Source organism: Fragaria vesca, linkage group LG5, assembly GCF_000184155.1.
Source record: "Fragaria vesca subsp. vesca linkage group LG5, FraVesHawaii_1.0, whole genome shotgun sequence".
Classification (NCBI taxonomy): domain Eukaryota; kingdom Viridiplantae; phylum Streptophyta; class Magnoliopsida; order Rosales; family Rosaceae; genus Fragaria; species Fragaria vesca.
Genome location: NC_020495.1, coordinates 2,986,603 through 3,010,405, shown reverse-complemented (window position 1 = coordinate 3,010,405; position 23,803 = coordinate 2,986,603). Strand labels below are relative to the sequence as shown.

General features: G+C 39.2%; 4 protein-coding genes and 2 non-coding genes across 6 annotated transcripts; all 6 read right to left on the bottom strand.

Moving 5' to 3' along the window:
- Positions 1-942: 942 nt before the first annotated feature.
- On the bottom strand, positions 943-4,559 carry LOC101300247. Its single transcript, XM_004298891.1, has 3 exons — positions 4,396-4,559; positions 1,871-3,904; positions 943-1,437 (listed from the first exon to the last, which is right to left on the bottom strand). The coding sequence occupies exons 2-3, from the start codon at positions 3,856-3,858 to the stop codon at positions 1,227-1,229; spliced, it is 2,199 nt and encodes a 732-aa protein (XP_004298939.1). The 5' UTR covers positions 3,859-3,904; positions 4,396-4,559; the 3' UTR covers positions 943-1,226.
- A 1,450-nt stretch (positions 4,560-6,009) lies between these two features.
- On the bottom strand, positions 6,010-6,089 carry TRNAL-UAG. The gene has a single exon. It is a non-coding gene; the product is annotated as a tRNA-Leu (tRNA).
- A 1,141-nt stretch (positions 6,090-7,230) lies between these two features.
- TRNAL-UAG lies at positions 7,231-7,310 on the bottom strand. The gene has a single exon. It is a non-coding gene; the product is annotated as a tRNA-Leu (tRNA).
- A 243-nt stretch (positions 7,311-7,553) lies between these two features.
- LOC101299957 (serine/threonine-protein kinase HT1-like) lies at positions 7,554-11,407 on the bottom strand. The gene is made up of 3 exons (XM_004298890.1): positions 10,479-11,407; positions 9,554-10,009; positions 7,554-8,026 (listed from the first exon to the last, which is right to left on the bottom strand). Exons 1-3 carry the CDS (start codon positions 10,836-10,838, stop codon positions 7,799-7,801), a joined length of 1,044 nt encoding a protein of 347 aa, XP_004298938.1. The 5' UTR covers positions 10,839-11,407; the 3' UTR covers positions 7,554-7,798.
- Positions 11,408-15,443: 4,036 nt separating this feature from the next.
- Positions 15,444-17,534, bottom strand: LOC101294082 (CASP-like protein At2g36330-like). The gene is made up of 3 exons (XM_004300849.1): positions 16,999-17,534; positions 16,641-16,776; positions 15,444-15,973 (listed from the first exon to the last, which is right to left on the bottom strand). Exons 1-3 carry the CDS (start codon positions 17,532-17,534, stop codon positions 15,779-15,781), a joined length of 867 nt encoding a protein of 288 aa, XP_004300897.1. The 3' UTR covers positions 15,444-15,778.
- Positions 17,535-19,139: 1,605 nt separating this feature from the next.
- On the bottom strand, positions 19,140-23,245 carry LOC101299671 (protein EXECUTER 1, chloroplastic-like). The gene is made up of 11 exons (XM_004298889.1): positions 22,868-23,245; positions 22,632-22,748; positions 22,478-22,543; positions 22,256-22,362; positions 22,094-22,175; positions 21,137-21,823; positions 20,555-20,681; positions 20,299-20,468; positions 20,136-20,210; positions 19,744-19,836; positions 19,140-19,650 (listed from the first exon to the last, which is right to left on the bottom strand). Exons 1-11 carry the CDS (start codon positions 23,204-23,206, stop codon positions 19,549-19,551), a joined length of 1,965 nt encoding a protein of 654 aa, XP_004298937.1. The 5' UTR covers positions 23,207-23,245; the 3' UTR covers positions 19,140-19,548.
- Positions 23,246-23,803: the final 558 nt, after the last annotated feature.

Below are 23,803 nucleotides of genomic sequence, written 5' to 3'. Positions count from 1 at the left end.
CATTCATTTGAGGTATCTTCCTTTAATAGCCTCCAGACAGTCGGTATCTTCTGTGTAATTGATATTTCAAGTTGGTGGACTTGGGTTTGCTACTTGAGTAAATTAAGTTATGGTTGTATTTCATTGTTTGTACAAGAAAATGGCTGATAGACCTTATTACCCGTGGAATTAAAAAGTAGAGAAGGGTGTTTTGTTAGATTTGCTATGGCTTTCTTAGTGTTTGAGATGGTTTCTATTTATTGCATCAAGTTTTGTTCTTTGAATTAAATCTCTTTTTCTGTTCTTTTTTCGTTTTTGTCTGGGCAAAATGATAGGTTATATAGAGTAATTTACTCTCTGTTGATGGGATCATAGATGTTACTGCATCTGCAGCTTTTTTTTTTTTATATTAATTTTTTTTTTAATAAAGATTAACTTTTGATGTTTTTATGACTTGATATCTGTATCTTCCTTATTATTGAATGTCCCGTTGCTACAGTACTTATTTTTGGGCTTTTGTCATCATCATGGACCAATTAGTGCTGAATCCAAACCAAATGTGTAGTAAGAAAGTCTAGTGAGTGTGACCACCAGATGATGAAGTCTGCAATGAAAGACAAGGAATGGAGGAACGACCTTCTATGGCGCTGTTTGTGCAATCTTTATGTACCTTAGTTATGTAGCAATCTACTCTAATCTACACCAGATGATTTGGTTTTGTTGACATTGTGAAGGTGTTGTAATTTGGTGTCCTCTTTTTTCCAGTACTAATTTCAGTTTAGTGCCTTCAGACCCCACCAAATATCTTGTTAGATTTTAATCTTCGAATTTAATCCACGTATCTTATATGAATGTTCAATTATTCCCACAGTCGGGCACTATCATTCAGCAAGCAAGTTGATCATTCAAATAAGATTTCCCAGACTGCACAATACAGAACAAAAACCCTAGTGGAAATTACTTGAGATCATGAACAAATCTGTAAATCTTGAATACAAGATGAATTTGTGACTAAAGACTCATGCCGCAATTACATAAATAGTGTTGTCACAAAATGTAATATCCTCCAGCAATATAAATAACAAATACACCAAAAACCCTACCCTGGGACTACATTCACCTTCTCCACAGCAACATTCTTATCAACACACCCAACAACCTGTTCTTTTTTTGGTTACTCTATCAGCTTCCTCTTATATGTGTCCTATAATACATTCATTTCGTTCCTGAACTTATAACCTTTCATATCATACCTTAATTCCATCTTTGTTTACACCATGAGAGTTTGCATCAAGGAGGTTCTCTAGTGATCTGGCTTTTCTGTTCCGAACTCTGCCTGTTTCTTTCAATAACTCAGTCAACCTTCTTTTCTCATCATCCACATCAGGATTAGCTGTCCCTAGCTTTTCTTCCCTCATCCCAACAACATATTCCAAGAGTTCAATTGCATCATCCAACCTGGGTACAATGACAACAGAATAATATCGTTATTAATCAAACTTAAAAGCTAATTTAGCAACAATACATATCAATCACAATACATCGCTTCCAGAAGTGCAAAAGACTTCAATAGTTTTCATAGCTTAATTATTTTTGTTTTTCTGACTAGCCCTTGTTTGGTGGGTTAACAATGTTCTAACAATTAACATTCTGGATACTATTACAACTTGGTATCAAACAAGAAGTCCATGAAGGAAAGGAAGAGCTACATGGACATGAACCAAATTACAGCCTCTAAATAAGAACTGTGTCACCAATTGTAACACGGCCCGGAAAAGAATAAGGGAGAACAAAAGCAAGTTTGCAACCAAATGAGGATTCAGAAACACAACAACACTAAGGGAAGAAGAAGGAAAAAGATGACACTTGCAGAAGAAAATAGATAAAGTACCTGCCAGCTGCATCATAAGTGCCTGCAAGATTGCTATATACACCCAGTGTATCAGGGTGATAAGGCCCACACTCTTGCTCCAAAACAGTTCTGGCTTCTTCAAAGAACTCTTGAGCTTCATTTATATCATAACGTTGTACACAAGCAAGCCCCATTTGGTTCAGAACAATCCCAAAGAAGGCAGATTTCTTTTCTCCAGTAGCCCGTAGCTTTGTGATGGCATTTTTGAAGGACTCGTAAGATTCAGAATAGTTCCCCAACATGTAGTACATGACCCCCATTTGGGCTTCTATCCCTGCTACTGTGCTTTGCTGACCAGGGGCATCATTGTATATTTTTAACGCCTTCTGTAACAACTTGACTGCCTGCTCGAGCTCATTCATTGATTCATAGATAGCTGCAATATCTGTGAGACCACTCGCCATTTCCTCAGCTGGGACTCCAGGCATGGGCTTTTCATAAATTCGAAGAGCATTCTCACAGTATGATACTGATTCCCTAATTTTCCCTGTCCTGTTATACAAATCTGCTAGACGGATGAAAACTGAACCAACAGATGGATGATTCTCTCCTTTAGTGGTCTTGAACACATTGAGTGCTTTCTGGTAAGCAAAAACAGCCTCATCATACCGAGACAAGGACAAGTATGTGTCTCCAATGCTGCTGTCAACAGAAGCTACCTCCACTTCCTGGCCATTTGCCACCATAGCCATGCTGGCTAAAACAAGATGCTCAAGAGCAGCTTCATGATCTCCCTTTGTTTCACATATAAGACCCATGAGTCTCCTATCCGCTGCCTCTTCCAAAGAAGCTGGGGAGCCATTCTCTTTATGAGTGTCAAGAGCCATCTGGCAAAGCCTTTGAGCCTCCTCAAATTGTAATGCTTGAACATGAGCTTCTGCCAGATATCTACAAGTTTCACCAACTCTTGGATCCGTTTCTCCCAAAACTTGTTTCTGAATTTCCAATCCTGTTGTGTAATGCGCAAGTGAATTTTCAAGTTGGCCCAGCATAGCATAAGTATCACCCAACTGCATGTGACCAGCAAATTTAGCAAGGGCGTGATCTTGGCCTTCCTCAGCGGGTGAAATCTCAATCGAGCGCTCAAGAACCGGAATTGCCTCACTGTACTGGCCTAAGCTACAATAAATTGCCGACGTAACATGCAAACACATTACTAGCTCTAAGCAGGGTTTCCCATTTGCACATAGTTCAAACGATTTTGTAGCTCTAAGAGCTAACTCAAGAGCTTTCTGGGGATTATCCCCTGAAGAAATCAAATCCCTTGCTTGCTTTAACAAAAATGGACCGAGATCCGGATTTAATCCTGATTCAGCCAAATCCTCAGTTCCAGTCTGCACCTTCGACCCTCCAGCAGGTGATTTCCTGTATTTCTTAACAGGAGTGGCACCCACAGGTTTTGGTAGATTCTTATCACTATGCTTACGGAGGGGAGGTTTGTCAGGACTTTTTCCCTTGGCAGCTGATTTAGATGAGGTCGCCGAGTCCACCTGCAAGCGAGCACTTTTCTTTGAGTTGGGTGGAGAAGTAGATTTTGTACTTGGAGACTGAGGCTTATCAATCTTTCCTGACTTTCTACCAATGGGTGAATCTTCCTTCTTGGAACTTGAATCACTATGAGAATCATCCACTGGCTTTGAACGCACTTCCTCTTCCATGATCTCCACCTCCCTCATCTCTCCTCCAACAAGATGGCGTAACTCGGAATCAATCCTAGACTCCTCCCCATCCGATCGAAAACTACGCCTTGAAGGTGACTGATCAGAACTCTGCATGTCGCACACATTCTCATAAAGCTGCTCAATTGAGGTGTCAACCACCCCCTCAACCGGAACATCAGTTCCCATACTCCGAGGGCTATGCGCACTAAGAGTAATTTTTGGGGATCTATTCATCGCCGAGTTTTCCTTTTGAGTTTGAGAATTCCCATTCAGTTCATTCACCGCCCCTTCAACAATTCCCGGCATCTTTGTCTACCCAAATCAACAAAGTCCCTCACTTCACTGCAACAGACTATCGAAACCAAACGATCAAAACAAGAAGGAAACAACTGGCCTGAAATTTCTAGCAAAACTCCAAATGCATACTCAAATCTATAGCTGACAAAAACTGAATAATGTAAACACAAAGCACAATGCATCAGAAAACGCATGCTTTCCTTGTCGGTAATCTGCTCGTGAAGCTTTGTATCTTTCCCAGGAAACTTAACAAAGCAAAAAAAACCAAGCAATAACTACAAAGCTACCAAATTTCAACATGTCCGGCCATAAACAGAAACAAAAAACCAATAATTAAAATTGCCTCATTAGATCTTCACAACCAAACCTAGATAAATACAAATTCCACACATAAATTCAAAACCCAATTAAGAATATCAAAAACCAATCAACAACAACATCAAAGTTTCTAACTTTCTTGCACAGTTGACCTCCAATAATGCAAAAATAAACAAAGGGTTGAGCTGAAACAACACCATAAACAAAGAGGAAAAGGAAAACCCATACCTGAAGAACAATCAAGAGAGCATGACAAAACGACACCGGAGAGATTGAGCAATCTGGGTCTCAATAATAACGCGTACCCATATATATACAAGGTTAAATATCCAATCTTTTGCTGGTGGGTGAGCTTATATAAGCTGGATTGGGACGAAGATGACAGAGATGGCCAGAACCGAAATGGACAAAAATAAATCTAAATTAAAATATAAAATGGTGAAAAAAAGTTGCAGACTTTTGGGAAGATGAGAGAAGAAAAGGTTGGTACTTTCTTCCTCACCCGCCGATTTTGTGTTTTCCTCACTGTAATTTAAACTGAAACTGGACACGTGGAGGTGGGGGATTGGGTGTGAGGGTTAATTGACTTGTATTTTCCTTTTTGGGTTTGGGTTTGGTTTTTTTTTTTTTTTTTTGTTACCTTGCTTATTTGGTGGGACGTAGGTTTTGTTATGGACAGAAGGTCATTAGCTTGAGGTAAACTTTGCTTCTTTCGACTTGGTTATCAAGCATAGGAGAGACATTGTGAATTTGTGATATGTACCATGAAACGTTCATCTCAAAAGTTTCTCGATCGGGTATAGAAGAAAATAATACTCGTACGTATAATATGTGTTTATCTAGTTCTATTTTAAGATATACATAGCTGAAAATATACGTATCACGATCAATTAGTTGTCTAATATGTGTATACACTACCACAAGTGTGTAGTGTTAATAAACATGAGGTAAGATTACATCATATGTAAATTAGTGACTCTAGCTCACATGTCAATAATGAGGGTTTTGAAGATATATATATAGCTAAAAATATGCGTGATCACGATCAATTAGTTGTCTAATATGTGTATACACTATTACACACTTGTGGTAGTGTTAATAAACATGAGGTAAGATTACATCATATGTAAATTAGTGACTCTAGCTCACATGTCAATAACGAGGGTATGATAGTTTGGTGAGGACGTGGGATGCACCTTTGTTGGAGACCTTACAATGATGTCCTATCTCATTCACACGTTGTGCCCAATTTATGTGCTAGTCATGCGTTTCCTTTAATTTGCCTGCGCTCCATTCACGAATTTGTGCCATCATTTCTTGTTGTTGATGATGAAATGTGAATTCGGTGAAACACAATAAAGAGGGAGCTGCAAGCATCGTATATTCAAGACTCGAAGTTGATATGACAATGATGTGGGGAATGATCATTTTAAGGACTACACGTTCTACTGTGACGTTCCTGCTGGCTTGCCAAGCTAGTCTGATATTCAGGTAACTGCTGAAGATGACAATACTCCGGTGATCCGGAGCAACGGGAAGAGGAAGCGCTACGATGGAGAGGAGGAAGGGTGACAAGTATATTAGGCTTGAGATCGAGGAAGGCAGCACAGATTCACAGAAGATGCTGAGGGAGTTCCGATTGCCTGAAAAAAAAAACACACCAATGTTGGAGCCATCTCACTGCCATATGAGAAAATGGAATTTTGACTGTGGTTGTTGAGAAGCATCACCCTTCGAAGAGGGGGAGTGGGAGACATCAGTAAGAACTCGAAAAATTGATGGATTAGCAGGAGATGATCGAGGAGGTACCCAAAAAACAATGGGTATCTTCATGTTTAAAAATGACAGCTGTGGGATTTGAACCCACGCCCTTTCGGACCAGAGCCTAAATCTGGCGCCTTAGACCACTCGGCCAAACTGTCGGATGATATGGTACCTCACATCTTTTGAATAGCTAGAATTTGCCTGCTCCATATCCAAGTATTCCTAATAGCCCTAGGATAACAATGCAGTATGTGGGAAAAATACTTTTTTTAAAACTAATTAATCCCACATCGGAAACGAGTGGGAAAATGCATGGTTTATAAGTTAATACTTCTCAATTAATTTTGCCGAGGCCTAAGGTGAAAACCTCACACTTGAAAATCCCAAAGGGAATGTTCTTAAACAAATCAAGTGCCAAAGTGAGGACAATATCGGTGGTGAATTCAAACAACCTCCCTCATCACCGAGGCCTTTTTGTTTTTGTGTTGTTTTGCATGCATTACTATTCTAGTTGTGCTCGTCTCGACGTTACTACTGATTCCTAAGCCCTCACTTCACCAAACCCTTATTTCCACGAACACATGGCTGTCTATTGATCCGTGGCTTCCAACCCTAGCACCACCGTACGTCTTGGATCGATCTCGACGTTACTGATTCCTAACACATGGCTGCCTCTTGATCCGTGGCTTCCAACCCTAGCACCACCGTCTTGATCGATCTTGACAGAAAAGGCTACTCGAAGCCAAACGTCGACGTTGAACTGAAGCTTTAGAGGGACCCGAACGTACCTCCCACCTGTTGGTGTATACATTGTTGGTTCATGCAACAGGTTACTCTGTCTAATGTTTCTTTCGTGGTGTAATTCTTCAACAGGAGTGTTGCTATACATTTTTGCTCAAGTGTTGCATCTGCTCAAGTATATATATTGAGCGTTTGCAATATGCTTAGATGATCATCATTGTCGAACTCTCCTCTAAAATAGAAATTTTGAACAGCATGCTTGCTTGCATGCATTATAATTGTTGCACTTTAGACTTTACTTTGGCTGGTCTTTAAACTAGCTAGTCTAATGCTTTTGAGTTCTTAGGAGTTCATGATTCATTTCTAGATGATGAACGATTAAGCTGTTAAAGAGTCTTGGCCAAAGAGTTTACAGTTGGTTACGCATGTATGTAGTTTATATATGCCTCCAGTAGTAGGTGAAATTTACAGAGGAAGGCCACTGGAAGGGCAAGAATTGCTGTTAAGCTAAACTGGACCTCTTTCAGCTAAAATATTAACAAAGATTTGCAAAAACAATGACAGCTGTGGGATTTGAACCCACGCCCTTTCGGACCAGAGCCTAAATCTGGCGCCTTAGACCACTCGGCCAAACTGTCGCATACATCAACAAAATTAAAATGGGACTAATGGCATATCTCGTCAACCACTGATAAAGTCTTCAGATGAAGTGCCAAGTTGCCAACCTCTCACTTGAAAAGAGAATGCAAAGTTCAATTATTACGGATAGGATCTGGGTTTTAGAATTTGACGTTTGAGAGACTAGTTAAAGGCAGAGACTTTGCTGTATGTCATATCAAAAGTGACTTAAAAAAGGTAGAACAATAATAGGAACATACAGTAGTACAGTTGCTCTAAAGCACTGATAGAAACAGTAGTACAGTTGCTCTAAAGCACTGATAGAAGGAAGTGCTTCCATTTCAATATTCTCAAAGGAGATGGTAAACAAGCCATAAAGAGAAAGATTCATAATCATAATCATAATCAATAATAATCGTATGAAGATGTGAACCTAGAGAAGAAAAGCATATGGTATTTAACATTGATAGATTCCTAGAAGAAAAATTCCCAGTTTTCAATAAGCAGATCAATGGCGACCAATCCACTTTGGAAAGCATAGGAAAAGGGTGTGATCTTGGGGAGACATGTGGGATGAGAAAAAATCTGGGTCTTGCTCAATGGACTCTGCATAACCTTCCAAAATGTAAACTATCTCATCGAAATGTGGTCTCTTTTCTGGACGACTCGACCAACATCGGTTGATGAGACGACTGAATGCCGGCGGGCATGTGGGCGGCAAAGGAGGTCTTGCATTCTGCACAAAATATAGCAGATGAGAGAAAACATTGTTGATCAACTTTAAATGCCTGGCTCTTTAGTCTATGATCATAGGCACACTGAAACACTTCACTCATTCAGGTGGTTAATAATTTGCTTAAAACATTTCACCTTTATGTTAATGAATCATGGGTATTATGACATTTCATTCCGGTGTTTGTTCAAAATGGTAAACCAAACAAAGAGAATTGAATGTATGGAGTTTCATAACCTATATTTAATGAATAAAGTTCTCAATGAGATCATGCATTGCAACACAGGCACAGATACCACATACAACAAAGGTTGATATGAGCATCTCAAAAACACAGAAGCATTGTGAAAGGTTTAAAATTATACTATTATAGGCATGAAACCCTTTTAACATGGCAAGTGTGAATTTCAAGGCTTTAAGACAATGTAGTGCCATTTGTTCCACAAACTCGTCACAGGTGTAAGAAGATGCTGACTGCAAACACTGATCGAAACACAGATTTTGATGTCAACCTGTTCCTACTTCGTAAAAGGTGATTAGCAAAATCCTCAAATTACTCTCCTTAAGAGTTAGAAATGTTCATACTACATGGACTGGAAAGGTAGAACCATAAAACATATTTAGTATAATTCTATGCTTTTGTAAATGATCAGTGGCTTTAAGATATATGATTTTAAGATGATTCTTTGATTTTGGAAAAATCATTTCCTGCAAAGATAAGGATGATGACCATAGCAGCAGGTCCCCACATGATAATATTATACCCCAGGGACAAGCATATAAATGACTGTCGCTCACCCTACTTATGATGCATGTGAGGAACATACAGGTGTAGCAGATGCATCAGGAAGACTAGAACCACTAAAGAATATGCCAGTATGGTACTTGATGTTTGGATACACATCATCTACAATATGGTAATATTTGCTTTTACTGCATCCAAATTTAAGAATTTTATTACCTTGTTGAAGGACTGATATATAAAATGTTCCAACAGAGACAACTTCTAAAACTTTCACTGCTTATGAGCTATTTGAGCAGTCTGTGTAACAATCAGAAGCTCTTAATAGTTGAATATGGAACTTACAAACTGTATGTATCTCAAAGCAGTTTGTAAATTTTATTATAATTTATGAGCATACCTCCGATCCTATTTAGTTCTCTTAGAAGTTAAGATTATGCAATATGACTATTGAGTGATAGGGATCATGTTGATCTTAATTTGAAATGAGTTGGGATAACAATCAGAGGACTTTTATTTTGTTATCATTAGGTCTCATATATAGCCAAACCTAGGAACTTATATACAACATATTGTGCCTGTATCAACATTTGAATCAGAGGAAGAAAGAAACAAATGAGTTTCAAATGCATAACATCTACAGATATCGAATACAATCTATTTTTATGATTTTAGTAATTTTTCAACAAATTTACCCTTGTTTTCAAACAAAATCTAATTTTGAGATTACTCCTTTTTGTAATATACCATTGATTATACCCTAAATTAAAATGTGAAGAGGGAAGTACCTTCTGTGACACTGCAAATGCAGCCTGTTCCGGAGTCATGTTGTCAAATGGTGTCAACGCTGTTAAAAGTTCCCAAAGAACTATGCCAAAACTGTAAACATCAACTTTCTTCGTATGGTGTTTCTCTTTGATCATTTCAGGCGCCATCCAACGGTAAGTCCCGGTAAACCCTTTTGCACTGCCACACTGTGATTCCAAGCACGAGATACCGAAATCCGCAACTTTCACAGACATATCCTCTCCTAACAATAGATTTTCCGACTTGAGATCCCTATGAAGTATACCTTGAGAATGAAGATACTGCATCCCGCGTGCAATGTCAAGGGCTAATTTGAGAACTAGGCTGAGTGGAAGAGAGTGTGGCTCCTGCTGATGGAGATACTTTCTTAGCGATCCCCCGGATAAATACTCGGTGATTATGCAGAACACAGGAGGCTTCTTACAAGCTCCAACAAACTGCAAAATCAAATAGCCGTCAGCAAACATATACATCAAAATTTCAAGAATGCATACTCAATTCACTTGGAAACTTAGATGGACAGCTCTTTAAGCAAGGAATCTTTACCAACCATTCAAAAATAACGACATAAGCACAGGTTAATGCTTGGAAGATGAGCATCTCTCTAACACTAGGCACAACAATTTGTTTCCTAAATCCGTAATCGAAATTCTTACAGGCCCTTTTCTAGTACTCTCTTCACTACAATCATGCGTGCAAGGTCAAAACGAATCAAGAATCCGGTTTTCACTAGACCAAAGAACACAAAATCGAAAAAAGTAGATAGATGACTGCATATCAGACAAATATCACAAACCACACACAACAATCAGGACCACATTTCTTCTTTTCCATAAACCTGAAAAGCCAATAAGAACCGCCACAAATGACAAACCCACTAAAGAGATAAAGATTGAGAAAGATTACAGTGAGGATATTCGGGTGCTGCAATCGAAACAGCAAGGCCACTTCAGAACTGAACTGGTTCTCAAGCAAAACCGCCAAGTCGGCATCCTCCTCCGGCTGGCTTATAAGCTTAATCGCCACATCCTTCTGCTTATAAACTCCTCTGTAAATCCTGCTATGTCTTCCTGAAGCAAATTTGCAGCCAATGTACAATTGGGACATGTCAGCACCCCAATCTTCTTCTGCTTCGCCTTTAATCTCAGCCCCTGGAGAAACCAAGTACTTGGACCACGAAACCGCCCTCTTGTATTCTCCCAGTGATAGCCTCCTCTCTGGTTTGCCATTGTTGGAAATCTGCTTATACCACTGAAAGTTCTTCATGGCTTTGAAGCAATACTCATCAACACCATGAAAAGAACTCCCAAAACCCAAATATAAAGCCTCCGCAGCTCAGAGTTTCGAAAACGACCCAGTACACTACATTTCAAACAGAGCTGCAAAGATCAAAGCTTTAAGCAGAAAAGCTACAAAGTTCGGTTCTTGTGTTTTTAAAGTTTCGTTCTTTTGTGTTTCAATGGCTCAAGAAGTGAAGCACCATTTGAGAGAGAAAAGCAGCACTGAAAATATACAGGGTTGTTTTCTCATTACAAAGAGAAAGTGAAAAGAAAGCTGAGAGGTTTGGTTTGTAATAATGGGGGAGAGCTATTGAGCTAAGCTAAGAAACAAAACTCTGACTCTAACTGAGAGGAAAGAGGAAGAGTGAGTCGGGTTCGGTTGGGTCGAGTTGAATTGAATCGGGTTGTTGTTGTTGCTGTTGTTTGTTGCCTTGTTGGTGTTGTTCTCTCACTCATCATCACTCACTGGCTTTCTCTCTCTAGAAGAGAAAGAGAGAAACACCATTTCATAACGTGCGAAGATCCAGTTCTGAGGAGACAAACCGGATCCTCCTTTGATTATGACCTCGGCCTATTCGGGTTTCCTATTCTGCCCTCATCTCTTTGTGTTTATATCCAAACTGGAACTGCTTTTCATCAAGCTTTTATTTCTGGTTGTCTTGCATGCTTTTGCCTTTGTTGTGTTCTCTCTGGAATGATGCAACTAACCTGGAAAATTATTTGAACCAACAATAATTCTTTCTAGGGTCTCTATATATTCCTCTACACATTAGTCATTACTAAGTTTCTTTCTCTGTATTTGCCAAAAAATAAAATAAAATTCTTTTTATATTCTTTTAGTAAAATGTTAAAACAATAAAGTTAATAAGTGGTGTATTAAGTATGAGATGTGTATCTAGTAATTAAGAATGTGTTAATAAAATTTATCTTTTTGATATAGTTGATAGCTCTATAATCTATAGTGATTTCACTATGTGATAAGAACCGATATGGCCTCAATTGTAACTTAACATATCCATAAGCCATTATACGTTACCGTCACTCTTACCACATTAACTTTTGTTGACACGTTGAGTTTAATTGTGATTGTATTACGTCTCTACGTGATTCCAAATGAGTAACTATAAGATGAGTTGAGGGGAACTATTTGGTTGTGTACTCAGAGAAAATAATATAATAAGTTTTTTAGTCATCACTCATCATTAGATTCAGTTCGATCAGTTTTAATATAACATAAGACTTCTTTTTTTAGTTTACATGTTCTGTAACAGTTAATGTTACTTGAAAAATCGAACAAGTATAAAATACCTTAAAATATTGTCGATACATCACTTTACTAAGTTTAATAGATATTATGAATGATTGTTTTACCAAACGTACGTATTCTACATGACACACTTCCTAGTCTAGATTCAAAGATTTTGATACCAAAAGAAAAAAAAGAGAGTCTATATTGAGCGACTTTACCAATGGATCGATAAGTAATTTTGTCGAGGTAACAAGAAGCACCAACTCCCGAGGCATCTCGGTCAAACTAATCTGCTTAGAAGGATATTTTAGTCATTCCCTATGTGGGGAAAGGACGGAAGTGACAAAACTTACAACAGAAAACAGAGAGGTGGACGGTTATGGCGCAGGTGGGTCCCACGCGCCTAAGCAAGAAGACGGATCCGTGGGCTTGTCGGAGAAGAAAGGCCGTATGGTCCTCTTCCGTATACGGTCTTTTATTTTATTCATTTATTTCTCGAGCCCCACTCGCAGTCCGGGCGCGTCATTCTACACGCTCCACCCGGCCCCGGCTCTGTCGAGGTGGAGACGGACAGAGGAAGAGGGACAGCTCAAAATGCACCCACAAAGGCAAAACAAGGGAAGGAAGAGGTGGCTGCAAAGGGCTGTCAGGCTGTGCGGGTGGGTCTTGTTCCAACTGGGATGGGTCCGAATTTCCCTGCCCAACCCGACTATACATTCCCCCACCTAATTAAACAAAACAAAATTAGGTGCTTGTTATGTGACAAATGTGACATGAAATGATTTATCACAAACTCTTTTGTTGCATTTTTAGTCCTCTAAATCCCAATCCTCCAACTGTGATTGCATTATTTAGGGTTCTACATTCTCGTCCACACGTTAACTTGGGTCAAATATCTATTTCATTTTAAAACTCGTGTGAGTATCCATATATAAACAATTTTAAAAGTACAGATATCGAGCCGGATATTTTGTTTACAATAAGAGTCTAAATTCGAATGCGCCAATTACAGTAATGCGGGTAATGAATTCTTAAGTATAACTAAACCTGAATCAAAATTTTAGACTTATCATTTTCGTACTCTGATATAGTTCATTGATGTGACATGATAGTTTATAGAAATTTTTTAGGCAAAATTAGATGGTGCTTGGTTGATATATAGTTTTGGGGTTGAGTTTATCATCAAGATCTACCCACTAATATTGCTAGATCAAAGAAAAAAGATGCACCCACTATTAAAAGGATCTGCATTATTAATTTGTAGGTTGGCATGCTGTCGTTGACGATTAATTCTCCATACCAGTTTAATCAAGTTGATATTACATGTAAGTAGAACTTGTAGTCTTGTAGATAGCTAAACACATAACATAATTATTCCAACAACTTCAGGCATTTTAGGTGTCAACTCATTGTCACAAACAAAGGGTCAAATTCCCACAGTGATTACCTATTAATAGCATATATATTAGTGCTGGGAGCATTAGAGGATTACATTTGTTTTTGTTTATCGCATAGAATCACAGGCAGATTTATAAGATCAAACATGAGGGGCCAAGAAATAAAACAAATGAAGAACAACACGAAGAAATGCTTACCAGCTGCATTATTATTATGAGACTGTTTTGAATAATCAGAACCAGAAATAAGAAGAAGAAGCATATAATATAAGATCTGGGGGGACATGCACATATGCATGGCTATCCTGTTGATTGCTGAAGCCAAGTGTCCCTATAGGACCAGCTAAGATTCGATGATAATTTGGCCAGGAAAACTTAGGGTACAGAATATGTCCCTTACCGTACTGATTAGTGTTGAGTGATGATTACTTAAAGCACGATTAAGGAATTTGATTAATCGTAAATGACAAAGATTAAGGAGGTGTAAAGTATGAGGGGGCATTGCTTTCATTATAAAATGGACTAATGGAGGTGGGGTTTCTGGGTTGATAAGGAAGCAGCAGAGAGGTAGGGTAAGCTCAGGGTTTGCATGAGATGGGATATGTTCGTGGATGTTTATGAATCGTGAGGCTGAGAATGGGAGTTGCATGGGGGAAACAGTACTGGGTACAGGTCTCTGGTACTAGAGAGGACAAGTGAATGTGATCGAAGAGAGGAGGAGGAGGAAGAAGAAGAGGATGATGATGGTGGTGGTGGAAGAGAGGGAGAGGTTGACTGTTGAGTTAGAGGAAGACGACGGGGTTGTGAAAGAGAAGGCTTGTCATGTAGCTTTGGTTTTGAGCTCTGGTTGAACATGGCTGATGGAGGATACCACGTGAAACTGTTCTTGGTAAAATGATCGACTTCGTTTTTTTTTTTTTATTTGATTTATATAATTGTTGGAACTTGATCGATGGTTCTGGCGTTCTGCTATCCACTTGATGAATGATATGCTTGGGATTAAGGAGGAAAAAATCATGAACGACGAAAAGGAAGAGCCGGAAAGACTATATATACCTCATATATGCTCGTTGGAAATCAACGATTTAATCTTTAAACTTGATATCATACATATCAATGACACAAGACTCTTAACAAATAACAGGTAACCCTTTATTGTGAATTCTTTAAAAAAAAATCCATTTATTTTGAATTGACACAAATAAAATTCTACGATAAATGATGTCAAACTAGATCATATCTACTCGTATAAAAGGTGATACTAGTCACTTTAAGGACCTCTTGAATTATAACAAGTAAATCCCTATCACCACGAATTCATTACTTGCTCATGATATATATATATATATATATATATATATATATATATATATATATATATATATCCATATATGATAAAAACGTATCTATGATAAATCGATTTTGATGGTGATTAGAGTTATTAGCTTGAGTATAGACAATTTATCTTCGAAATTTCAAACTTGGTTTTGATATACAGACCGGAAATAGCAAGGAAATAAGCAGGCATGTGGGTTTCGGTGGCGATCGAGTGCATAGTTGCATACAAATAAGACCCACGGGCCATAGACTAAAGAAATCGATGGAGCACCAAACCCTGCCTTAGCTAAGTTAGGAAGAACATTTGCATGAAAATGTCATCATGGTTGTTGGATTGTGACATGATCGGTCTCAATCAACAAGAAATGTTGTTGTTTCTATGTAGAGACTTCACCATTTGCTTTGTTGATGAATGGACTAGAGAGTAGATGATAACAAACGTAACATGCTTGTTAATCATGCAAAGCATAACATGAACTCGTTAGTGGGGAAATCTATTGTTTGGTTTATGTCAAATGTCTGATGATACAAACATCAACAATGCAATAGCATCAATCATGAATTGCATGGATCAATTAGTGTGTCCATAAGACCATGTAAGACAATTGAGCAAGAGAAAGCCTACATGCAAAGCCCAAAAAGAGATTTCCATTATACACCAACCCAGCACCAATAAATCAAGGGGGAGAAGCAAAATCGGATCCAAATCTAAGACCAGCTCATTTGAGAGTATCACCTCCAATATTAAGAAGCCTCTACTTATAAACCACAAATACCTTGTATATATATGAGATGTCTAAAGCTGAGAAAACAATGACTATCCAGATATCGTAGCTACGTAGTTTGAAGCTATACACCACTGGAAAATGAATAATTTTCATTCACATTCTATAGATTATTTTCTCACAACATGAAAACTGAGTCTGCAGCTCATTGTGAAGATCATGTGGAATCTTGGGTAAAGAGGTCGTAACCAGAGATCAGGGAGCTTAGTGCAAAGGCAATGAAAGCAAGGAAGGCCATGCTAACTGAAGCAGTGGCCATCTCCGTGAACTCATCTTTCCCCCAATTCGATTGCCAGTCATCGACCCTGGTGGCTGCCGATGATGATGCTGAAATGAGAAGATATGCTAGTACCTGCAAATTTTGAATCAACAAGGCAATCATTATTAATCAGTATAAGCCTATGAGTTGATGCAGTTCTAATGATTACTAGGACCCCAATACCGACCATTCCATCAAGTGTTCAACCCAAGAAAAGATAAAAGTTTGAGGCTAGTGGGAGGAGCCAGTCCCCATATTCAGAATTTCAGATGACCCACATACCACAAAGAAGATCACTATGGAGTTCAGAGGGTTGCCCAGTGCCTAAAGTAATTTAGTAATGACATTAAGCAGAAACATAAAGATGATACTTGGAATTAAGGTAATTGTGCAACATCACATTTTCAAGTAAGAGAGACCAGTATGAAACTATGAACCTTAACCCAACAAGTCACGAACAACATTCCCTTATAATCATCAAAGTAACCATTACTGTGATTCCTAGGGATACAACTCCGAAAAGTGGAGTCACCATCCGAAAATGAATCCATCACACTATGACTGATTCAACCCTCCAAGTTCCATTCCTATAGCTTTCTCAATAATGTCCAACATTCGAAATGCTTACTATCACTAGTGTGCATTGCATTGATTTTGTTTTGAGTGTTTACCAAGCCAACCGATTTTGGTTTTGATTTTTCCTCTAGACAAACACAGAATCATACAAAGCCGATTAAAAGGGATAGGCTGCATGACTCACCTGATCCATGAAGAAATCAAAGTGGCGACGGAGGTGGTGGCTGATCACATACTTCCCGGTGACTAGTAGATACGATAGACTGTATGCTTGAAAGGCAGCATACGCAAATCCAATAACAGCCACAGCTAAACAATACCTGTCAAAACATCACATTGATCATCACCTCCTCTCCAATCAGAAGAGCTTTGAACTTTAACATTCTATGAATAGACATTACGTTTCATTTTCGCTATTCCAAGCATTTGAACTTCGAAATTACAGATATTACAGTCCACAAAGAATCGAAATTTAAATGAAATTGAAGAGCAAACTATGAAATTCCAACTCAAAATTGAAAATTGAGAGATAGATATAAAACCTGTATTCCTTGTAGCGATCAAACGAGTCGCCGCTCCATCCCTGAGTTTTATCAGCAGCCATAACCGAAAACGAAACCAAACACAGCACCACCTCGCTAACACGAAACCCTAGCGCCGCCGTCTTCACCACATCCTCCCTCCTCCTCGGCGGCCGCCTCGCCGCCCTCGATCTCCCAACCCCGGCGCCGTCAACGCCGTCCCCCGCCTGTCTCGCCACGCCGTTGGGAGCCGCCGCCACCTTCGGCACGGAAGGCGGCGGGTCCTCCCTGGCCGCGCGGTGGCTGTTGTACACCACCATCGGCGACGGCGATTTCTCCGGAGCTTTCTCCGGCTGTTTCTGCGGGCGGAAGGGAGGGTGCTTGTCGACGGAAATGATGGCCTTGGAGTTGTCGGGAGGTGTCTTCTGGAGGGAGAGCTCCGGGGAGGCGTAGGGGGGGCTGTCGAAGGCGTCGGATCGCATGGGGGAGAGGTAGCGGAGGGGGGATTCGGCGGTGTAGGCGGAGTCGTCGGAGTTTATGGAGGAGGATTTCTTCATGCTTGGCTTGGATTTCTGGGCTTCCATTTCGATTTCTTTATTGATTCAAAGCGAAGCGAAGCGAAGAAGAAGAAGAAGAAGAAGAAGGAGCGAGTAAAGTGAAAGTGGAAGGAGGGAAAGAAAAGAGGAGAGTGGAGACCTGGGAGTCTTTAAGCTTTTGGGTTTTAGCGGGCCACGTGTATCACTACCTCCCTACTAAAGTGTATTAATTTCTTAAAAGAGAAAAATACACCACCGGTATCTCAAATTTTGTGACACAGTCAAAGTAGTACCTATACTTTAAAAACTATCAATGTGGTACCCAAACTTCTATTTCGCTACGAAGGAAAGGCCTGAGGCCAATTTCCGTAACTGTGCCGTTAGTTTGCTGACGTGGCTGGTATGAGGTCCACTAAAAAAAGGTGTAATGACAAAAGTTGAGGTACCGGTGCTGTCAAAACTTCTTTCTTAAACTAATTATTCTTAAACCGTGACTTGTTAGTTAGCTAATTTAACAGTATTAATTTAAAAATCACAAGCCGGTCATCTTTCATGTCGGTTGATGTTTTGATTTGTTCATCGAAGCTCCTAGTGCTTCATCGGCAACATTAGGCCTTGCTCGGTAGAGGCATGAAGCGAACACCAATGTTCAATGGAAAAATCGAGAAGAGATGGATATGCAAGAGTTCACAAGCATTACATGAACCAAATATTATTACAGTAATACCGGGGTCGTTAGCCGTAGCAACACTAAGCAACATCCAACAGCTCGTACAATATCGATATTCTTCGTAATGCGAATTTTACGAATCAACTATGGAGCATTGCTTTTCGGCATCCAAGAAGATGCAAGGTGCACATCACCTTCATCAGAAAGTGGATTCCTTCCCATCCAAAACCATATGAAACTTTGTGTATGTAAGAAAATTATTGGCGTTCATGTCGGACTAGGTGAAGAAGAAATCAAATCCACATCCTAGTTCGACAACAGTGGGATGCAATAAAGCACACGAGTATAATCAAACCGATGTTATTAAGGAAACGATTAGCATTCCTCATCAGACTCGAAAGCAAAAGCGGGAGACTGAAAAACTATAAAACGAAGTTGCATTGGCTAAGTGAAAAAAAAACAAAACAAAAAAAACAAAAAACAAAATAGAGCCTACAAAAATACAAGCAAAGCTTTGAGTGGAAACTTTATATAAAGTTCTTTTGGGTTTCTTTAGAGGTGCGCCATCCTTTGTGGAAAGGCTAAAGGCAAAAATTCCCTCCCCACTTTTTACATTTTTTCTTGATGAATACAGATCCCTCCTGGGTTCAGTAACATTCACAATAATCAATCAATTATAGGATCTTTCAAGCTAATGGACTCCACACGTCTCCCCTACCTCATCAAGTACACTGATATTTACGAGTCGAATATGTTATGTTATCAGACTTTGAATCGGACTCTCAATCTGAAACTAGTCGACAGTGACAAAAGACTACTTGGAGGAAAGTATTAAGTATATACCTAACACAACCAAGAAAAGGATCTCTATAAACAATGAAAAGGGTTTACTAACCATAATCTCTTTAGTGCTTAAATTAACAAGAGGAAGACACCATCAACTTTAAGAAATCACAGATCAGAATCTACTGGTTTCTTAACTTGGTACTCTACATTCTTACATGACATGAAAAGATGCCTGTAGTCTGTGGATATATATTAACATACAACGCAACGGGAGCCTCAGCAAAATCTGGAATCGGTTCACAACTTAGGACTCTCATAGTAGTTTCAGTGCTAGTAACATTATATATTGGTCAATTTGCAAAAAGGATATACAGCTCTAGAAGTTACAGGGGGAAAAAGAGGTCAAATTTTTGTGGAAACAAAATGCCAGAAACTAAGATATCATATGTATTACTTAACAGGGCAAACCAACCTTCTTTGCTTGGACATGGTACAATTAAAGAACCCATCTCTCACGTCAGAGTACGTGAAGACATGCCATATCTAAGTGTAAGAATCAAGCCAATGATGACAATCGGCTCATTCTGGTAGTTTCAGGCGATTGAATAATACTAGGAAACTTTGCTCTGGGACAATGTAAAGAAAACCAAGATCTGCACCTTTGGCATAAGGTCCAATACCCTACAACAAAAAATCAACCCACAGAAGAAAAAAGTTAGAAAGGTCATTTATAGTTGAGGAATGCTAGTAAATATCCTGAAACTGATTAATTACCTTGGCATTGAGTTGGAGTAGTTCTCCTTCAACCCATTTTGGATTTCGAAAGCCAATTTCTGCTATCCGTCCTTGGCCCTTGTAACTTGCAACCTTAAAAAAAGAACTCTTTATAAGCACATGTCCAAAATTTCAAGTTCAATGCAGTCAGCTTTAGGCCCGACTGTGCACGCTACTAAGTTCATTGTAAGGTCTAATAAACTAATGCTAAAAACATGGCATTAAATAGTGTACATGCGAATGAAGTTACTTATTAATTTAAGTGAAAATTCTATGGATAATATATGTAAAATAGGGACAACGCAAGAGTGCATGATGAGCACTATATCCTATATTAACGATATAGTCAATAGAAATATTCCTCGAGAACATGTAGTTGCATATATCATTACCACTCCTAATTCATCTGGATACATTCCACGGTTGGAAAGGCGACTTCCTCTCCCAATTTTGGCACGAAATGTCACCTGGCATATGCAGAAATCTCATGGTTAGTATGACAAACTTTAATGCATGCATACAGTGAACACATGGTTGCTCAGAGTAGTTATAAACCTGGCCAGCAGGAACATTTAGATCCCCAGTTAGCTTAACCGCTTCAACATATTCAAAGAACTCCACGTCGCCAGAATCTTCTTTGTCATCTGAGCCATTCCAGTGCCCATACTTACGCCTGAGTTGCACTATCTCAGTGCCATAAGGACCAAAAGCACCAACATACAGACCTATCGTTCAACCGGAATTCATTTGAGATTTATCCTTCAAATTAAGTGGAGAATAAAATATGAAGACGGACACTAAGAAAACTCACCTTCAAATGGATCCAGATCTCCTCCTGAGGTGCTGATCCGATTAAATGTTGTATACTCAGATAATGTACTCCGCTTATATGCTTGACTTGCAGCAAGTCTGATTATTTCACGCATATTTTTGGTAACCTACGTACATATTATGAAAGAAAGAAAAATAAATTATCCAAGGAACGCTTAACATTTCAAACAGAGGGTTTTGAACCGTTTAGTATGTTAAACTGTTTTCTATGCTTTGACTTAAAAAACTTACAACAGTCATTTGAAATACTGATTAAATGAAATCTTACAGAATAGGCATTGATGCAACTTTAAGTATTATATGCTGCATCACAAGAAGGGCATAGAATAAAATAATTACAAAAATGGCATCAAGAATGAATAATCTATAAGGCATTAAGAATGAATAATCTTTAGAGATTCTAACTCTAAAGTCACTGTAAACAATGAGTCTAACATTCTAAACTGAAGTATCTAACTAAATCAGTCTATTCAAGTACCCAGAAAGACCAAGCAGAGTTTTCAATTAAATTTAAATTCCATACTTATCCAGTTATTCCTGATTGATTAAGCCCTAAACTGACCTTCGGAGAAACCTTGTCGGAGTTCCAAAATGCCTTGGCAACATCAGATGGCATTAGCTCGGAGACACTTTTAGCTGCTTGAGCTGCCACTTTGATCTTGGATGCTTTACTTTCTCTAGTATCATGGTCTAGGCTTCTCCCCGGAATATGCAGCACAAAAGATTCTCTCTCCATATCCTTGATTTCAGCAGGACGACGTACGTACTCATCCTTGGTAGCAGTATCCTCATTATGTACAATTTCCCCAATAAAAAGTTTCATGTCCAAATCTTTTTCATCTTCTGTGGTATCACTACTCTCTCCTAGAGTGACCTCGTCAGGCTGAATTTCGTCCAAATTATCACCTTCATCTTCAGAATTTTCATCAGATTCAGAGTTTTCACTATTTTCCTGCATCAGCCGGTTAACCAAATTGTTGTCCTCCATTACTTCCTTAGCAACATCAACATTCCTAACTTTAATTTTCAGTCCTGGAATTTTTTTCTTCAGAAAATTTATCACACTTTTTATACCCTCCTCAGTTGCTCCCTCAATATTAAGTCCTTTCTCATCGCTGCTCTCTACATTATCTTCATTTTTCTGAACATCTACTACGGTTGCATTTTGAACTTCAGGAGTAGATGAGCCTTTTTCAGGTTTGGATGGTGAAGCAGTGGAGTTGGCTTTGACTTCTTGCAAGTACACTACCTGCTAACAGATCCAATATCAGAGAGAAACTACATAAAATCTGCATATTCCACAGCATCAGACTTGAAGTGAATTTACACACTCAGAGTGCTTTTTTCAAATGGAGCTATGACGTAGGAACATATTGGTGCAAATTAACTTCCCCAATCATATAATGAAGTTTAAGCAAAGTATCATCAGCCAAATTAGAGCCATGCCATATTGTACACTAAAGACTGTAAGTTCGAGCACTTATATCAAAACAGATGCATTTGTAAATTTTCACATCACCTGCATAACATATGTCCCATCTGCATTTTTAACGACAAAAATTTCAAATAGGGGACTACCAGGAGATGCTGAAACCAACTGCCTGCAAGCAAATAATGTTCACTGTAATGTTGTCCGACGTACATTAACTAACTCAAAACCTCAAAGACCGAAGTATCTTACCTTGGACTGTAAGTCCTGCCAACAAATCTACCAACACCAGGAGTTATTCGTACGAGTCTCCCAAAGGGATCATCTGTATCTTTTGGGTAACCCACCCACCAACCTACCTGCTCATTTAGGGAGAACAATTCAACACATATCAAAACCTTCACCTCAAAGCAGGCTAAACAGATAAGCACATTACGAAATTGCGATAATTATAGATATACAAGCCAATATTACCAGTCCACTTCCTGTGTGTTTACACAATTTCGAAGCATCATGGTAACGCTCCTCCTCGATTGCAATCTGCAAACACACAACACTCCATTGTCAACAATCAAATTCCTATAAATAAACAGGTACCGGGTTACAGTGAGGCAAATGCTTATCTCACCTTCAACTGAGCCATGATCTTCGAAACCGTGTCCTTCCTTGTAGCTTCCGCAATCGTCATTTTCAGCTTCACAGCTTCCTGGAAGTCTTCCTTCTCAATCGCATCCTCCAGTTGAAACTACAAAAACCACAACAGCATCAACTCAAACCAATCAAAAACACACACAATTAAAACATGAACAAAATTACAGTCTCGAAATTTTCGACAAGATTGAGCATCATGATGAAGAAACAGACCTTGAGCACGGAGGCGAAGCTCTCGGCTTGTTCAATCTCATTGAAATGGCGGCTCCACTGATTCCAATCCCATTGCAGAGAAGACTCGGCGGCGCAGTCAACACTACTAGCGCCGTTACTCTCGCCGCAGCTGCAGCACAGTCTTCTGTTCCTGCTCGAACTACTCGGCTTGGATTGGAGAGAGAAGGTGAGGAGGCAGCCGAGGCTTTTAGTAGTGGCGGGGTTGAATTTGAGGGACTTGTTATGGGCTAGGAAACCGGAGGAGCAAGAGAAAGGTCCAAATTGGGCGACTGGGATCGCCGCCTGAACCGTGACCCCCCAGGAATTGGGTGCAGCCATGGCTTCTCTGTGTATCGGAGAAGAGAGAGGGTGAGCTGGTGCGTGGTGGTTTATCGGAGGATTTGATGACGAAGATATTATGTATATATGGATAGAATCAACAATGCAAGGCCCTGGCCCATTCTCTTCCTGTGGGTATTGGAATTTGATTTTTTTACCAAAACAAGAACAACACGTCTGTTAACGTGGCATTTTTGTAAATAAGCGCAGCCAGTCAAGTCCGGTCGAGTTCGACCACGTATGCTTGCCTCTAAACTGTATGATTTTTGCCTATGTTAGGAACTAAAAATAAATCTCTACTGTTAGAAAATAAGACACTTCTTTGATATATTTGGTAAAACCTTTTTTTTGTTCTAGGATATTCTATATGTGTGTCTTGGTCTTATGCCAATAGGATATGTAGTTAGACTAGATCTATGTATTCATATCCTTATCATATTGGTATTGTGTAATTCCATATATAAAGGGCTCCTATCAATGAATAAGATGATGATTCTCTTGCTATCTCTTTGTCTCTACACTTTATCCTTCATCACGTTATCATGCACTTTGTTCTAACCCTAGAGCCAATAGCCCACCATTTTTTTTCCAAACCCT

Excerpts from the sequence above, each read along its gene's own strand:
- LOC101300247 (XM_004298891.1), bottom strand. The coding sequence starts at position 3,858 with ATGCCGGGAATTGTTGAAGGGGCGGTGAATGAACTGAATGGGAATTCT. Across the intron at positions 1,438-1,870 it reads ACTTATGATGCAGCTGGCAG|GTTGGATGATGCAATTGAAC; the intron begins GTACTTTATCTA and ends CATTGTACCCAG.
- LOC101299957 (XM_004298890.1), bottom strand. The coding sequence starts at position 10,838 with ATGAAGAACTTTCAGTGGTATAAGCAGATTTCCAACAATGGCAAACCA. Across the intron at positions 10,010-10,478 it reads AGCACCCGAATATCCTCACT|TTTGTTGGAGCTTGTAAGAA; the intron begins GTAATCTTTCTC and ends TTGATTTTGCAG. Across the intron at positions 8,027-9,553 it reads CATTTGCAGTGTCACAGAAG|AATGCAAGACCTCCTTTGCC; the intron begins GTACTTCCCTCT and ends TATTTTGTGCAG.
- LOC101299671 (XM_004298889.1), bottom strand. The coding sequence starts at position 23,206 with ATGGCTGCACCCAATTCCTGGGGGGTCACGGTTCAGGCGGCGATCCCA. Across the intron at positions 22,749-22,867 it reads GCTTCGCCTCCGTGCTCAAG|TTTCAACTGGAGGATGCGAT; the intron begins GTCTGTTTCTTC and ends TGGTTTTTGTAG. Across the intron at positions 22,544-22,631 it reads AGATCATGGCTCAGTTGAAG|ATTGCAATCGAGGAGGAGCG; the intron begins GTGAGATAAGCA and ends GTGTGTTTGCAG.
- LOC101294082 (XM_004300849.1), bottom strand. The coding sequence starts at position 17,534 with ATGAAGAAATCCTCCTCCATAAACTCCGACGACTCCGCCTACACCGCC. Across the intron at positions 16,777-16,998 it reads GATCGCTACAAGGAATACAG|GTATTGTTTAGCTGTGGCTG; the intron begins GTTTTATATCTA and ends ATGTTTTGACAG. Across the intron at positions 15,974-16,640 it reads TTGATTTCTTCATGGATCAG|GTACTAGCATATCTTCTCAT; the intron begins GTGAGTCATGCA and ends CAAAATTTGCAG.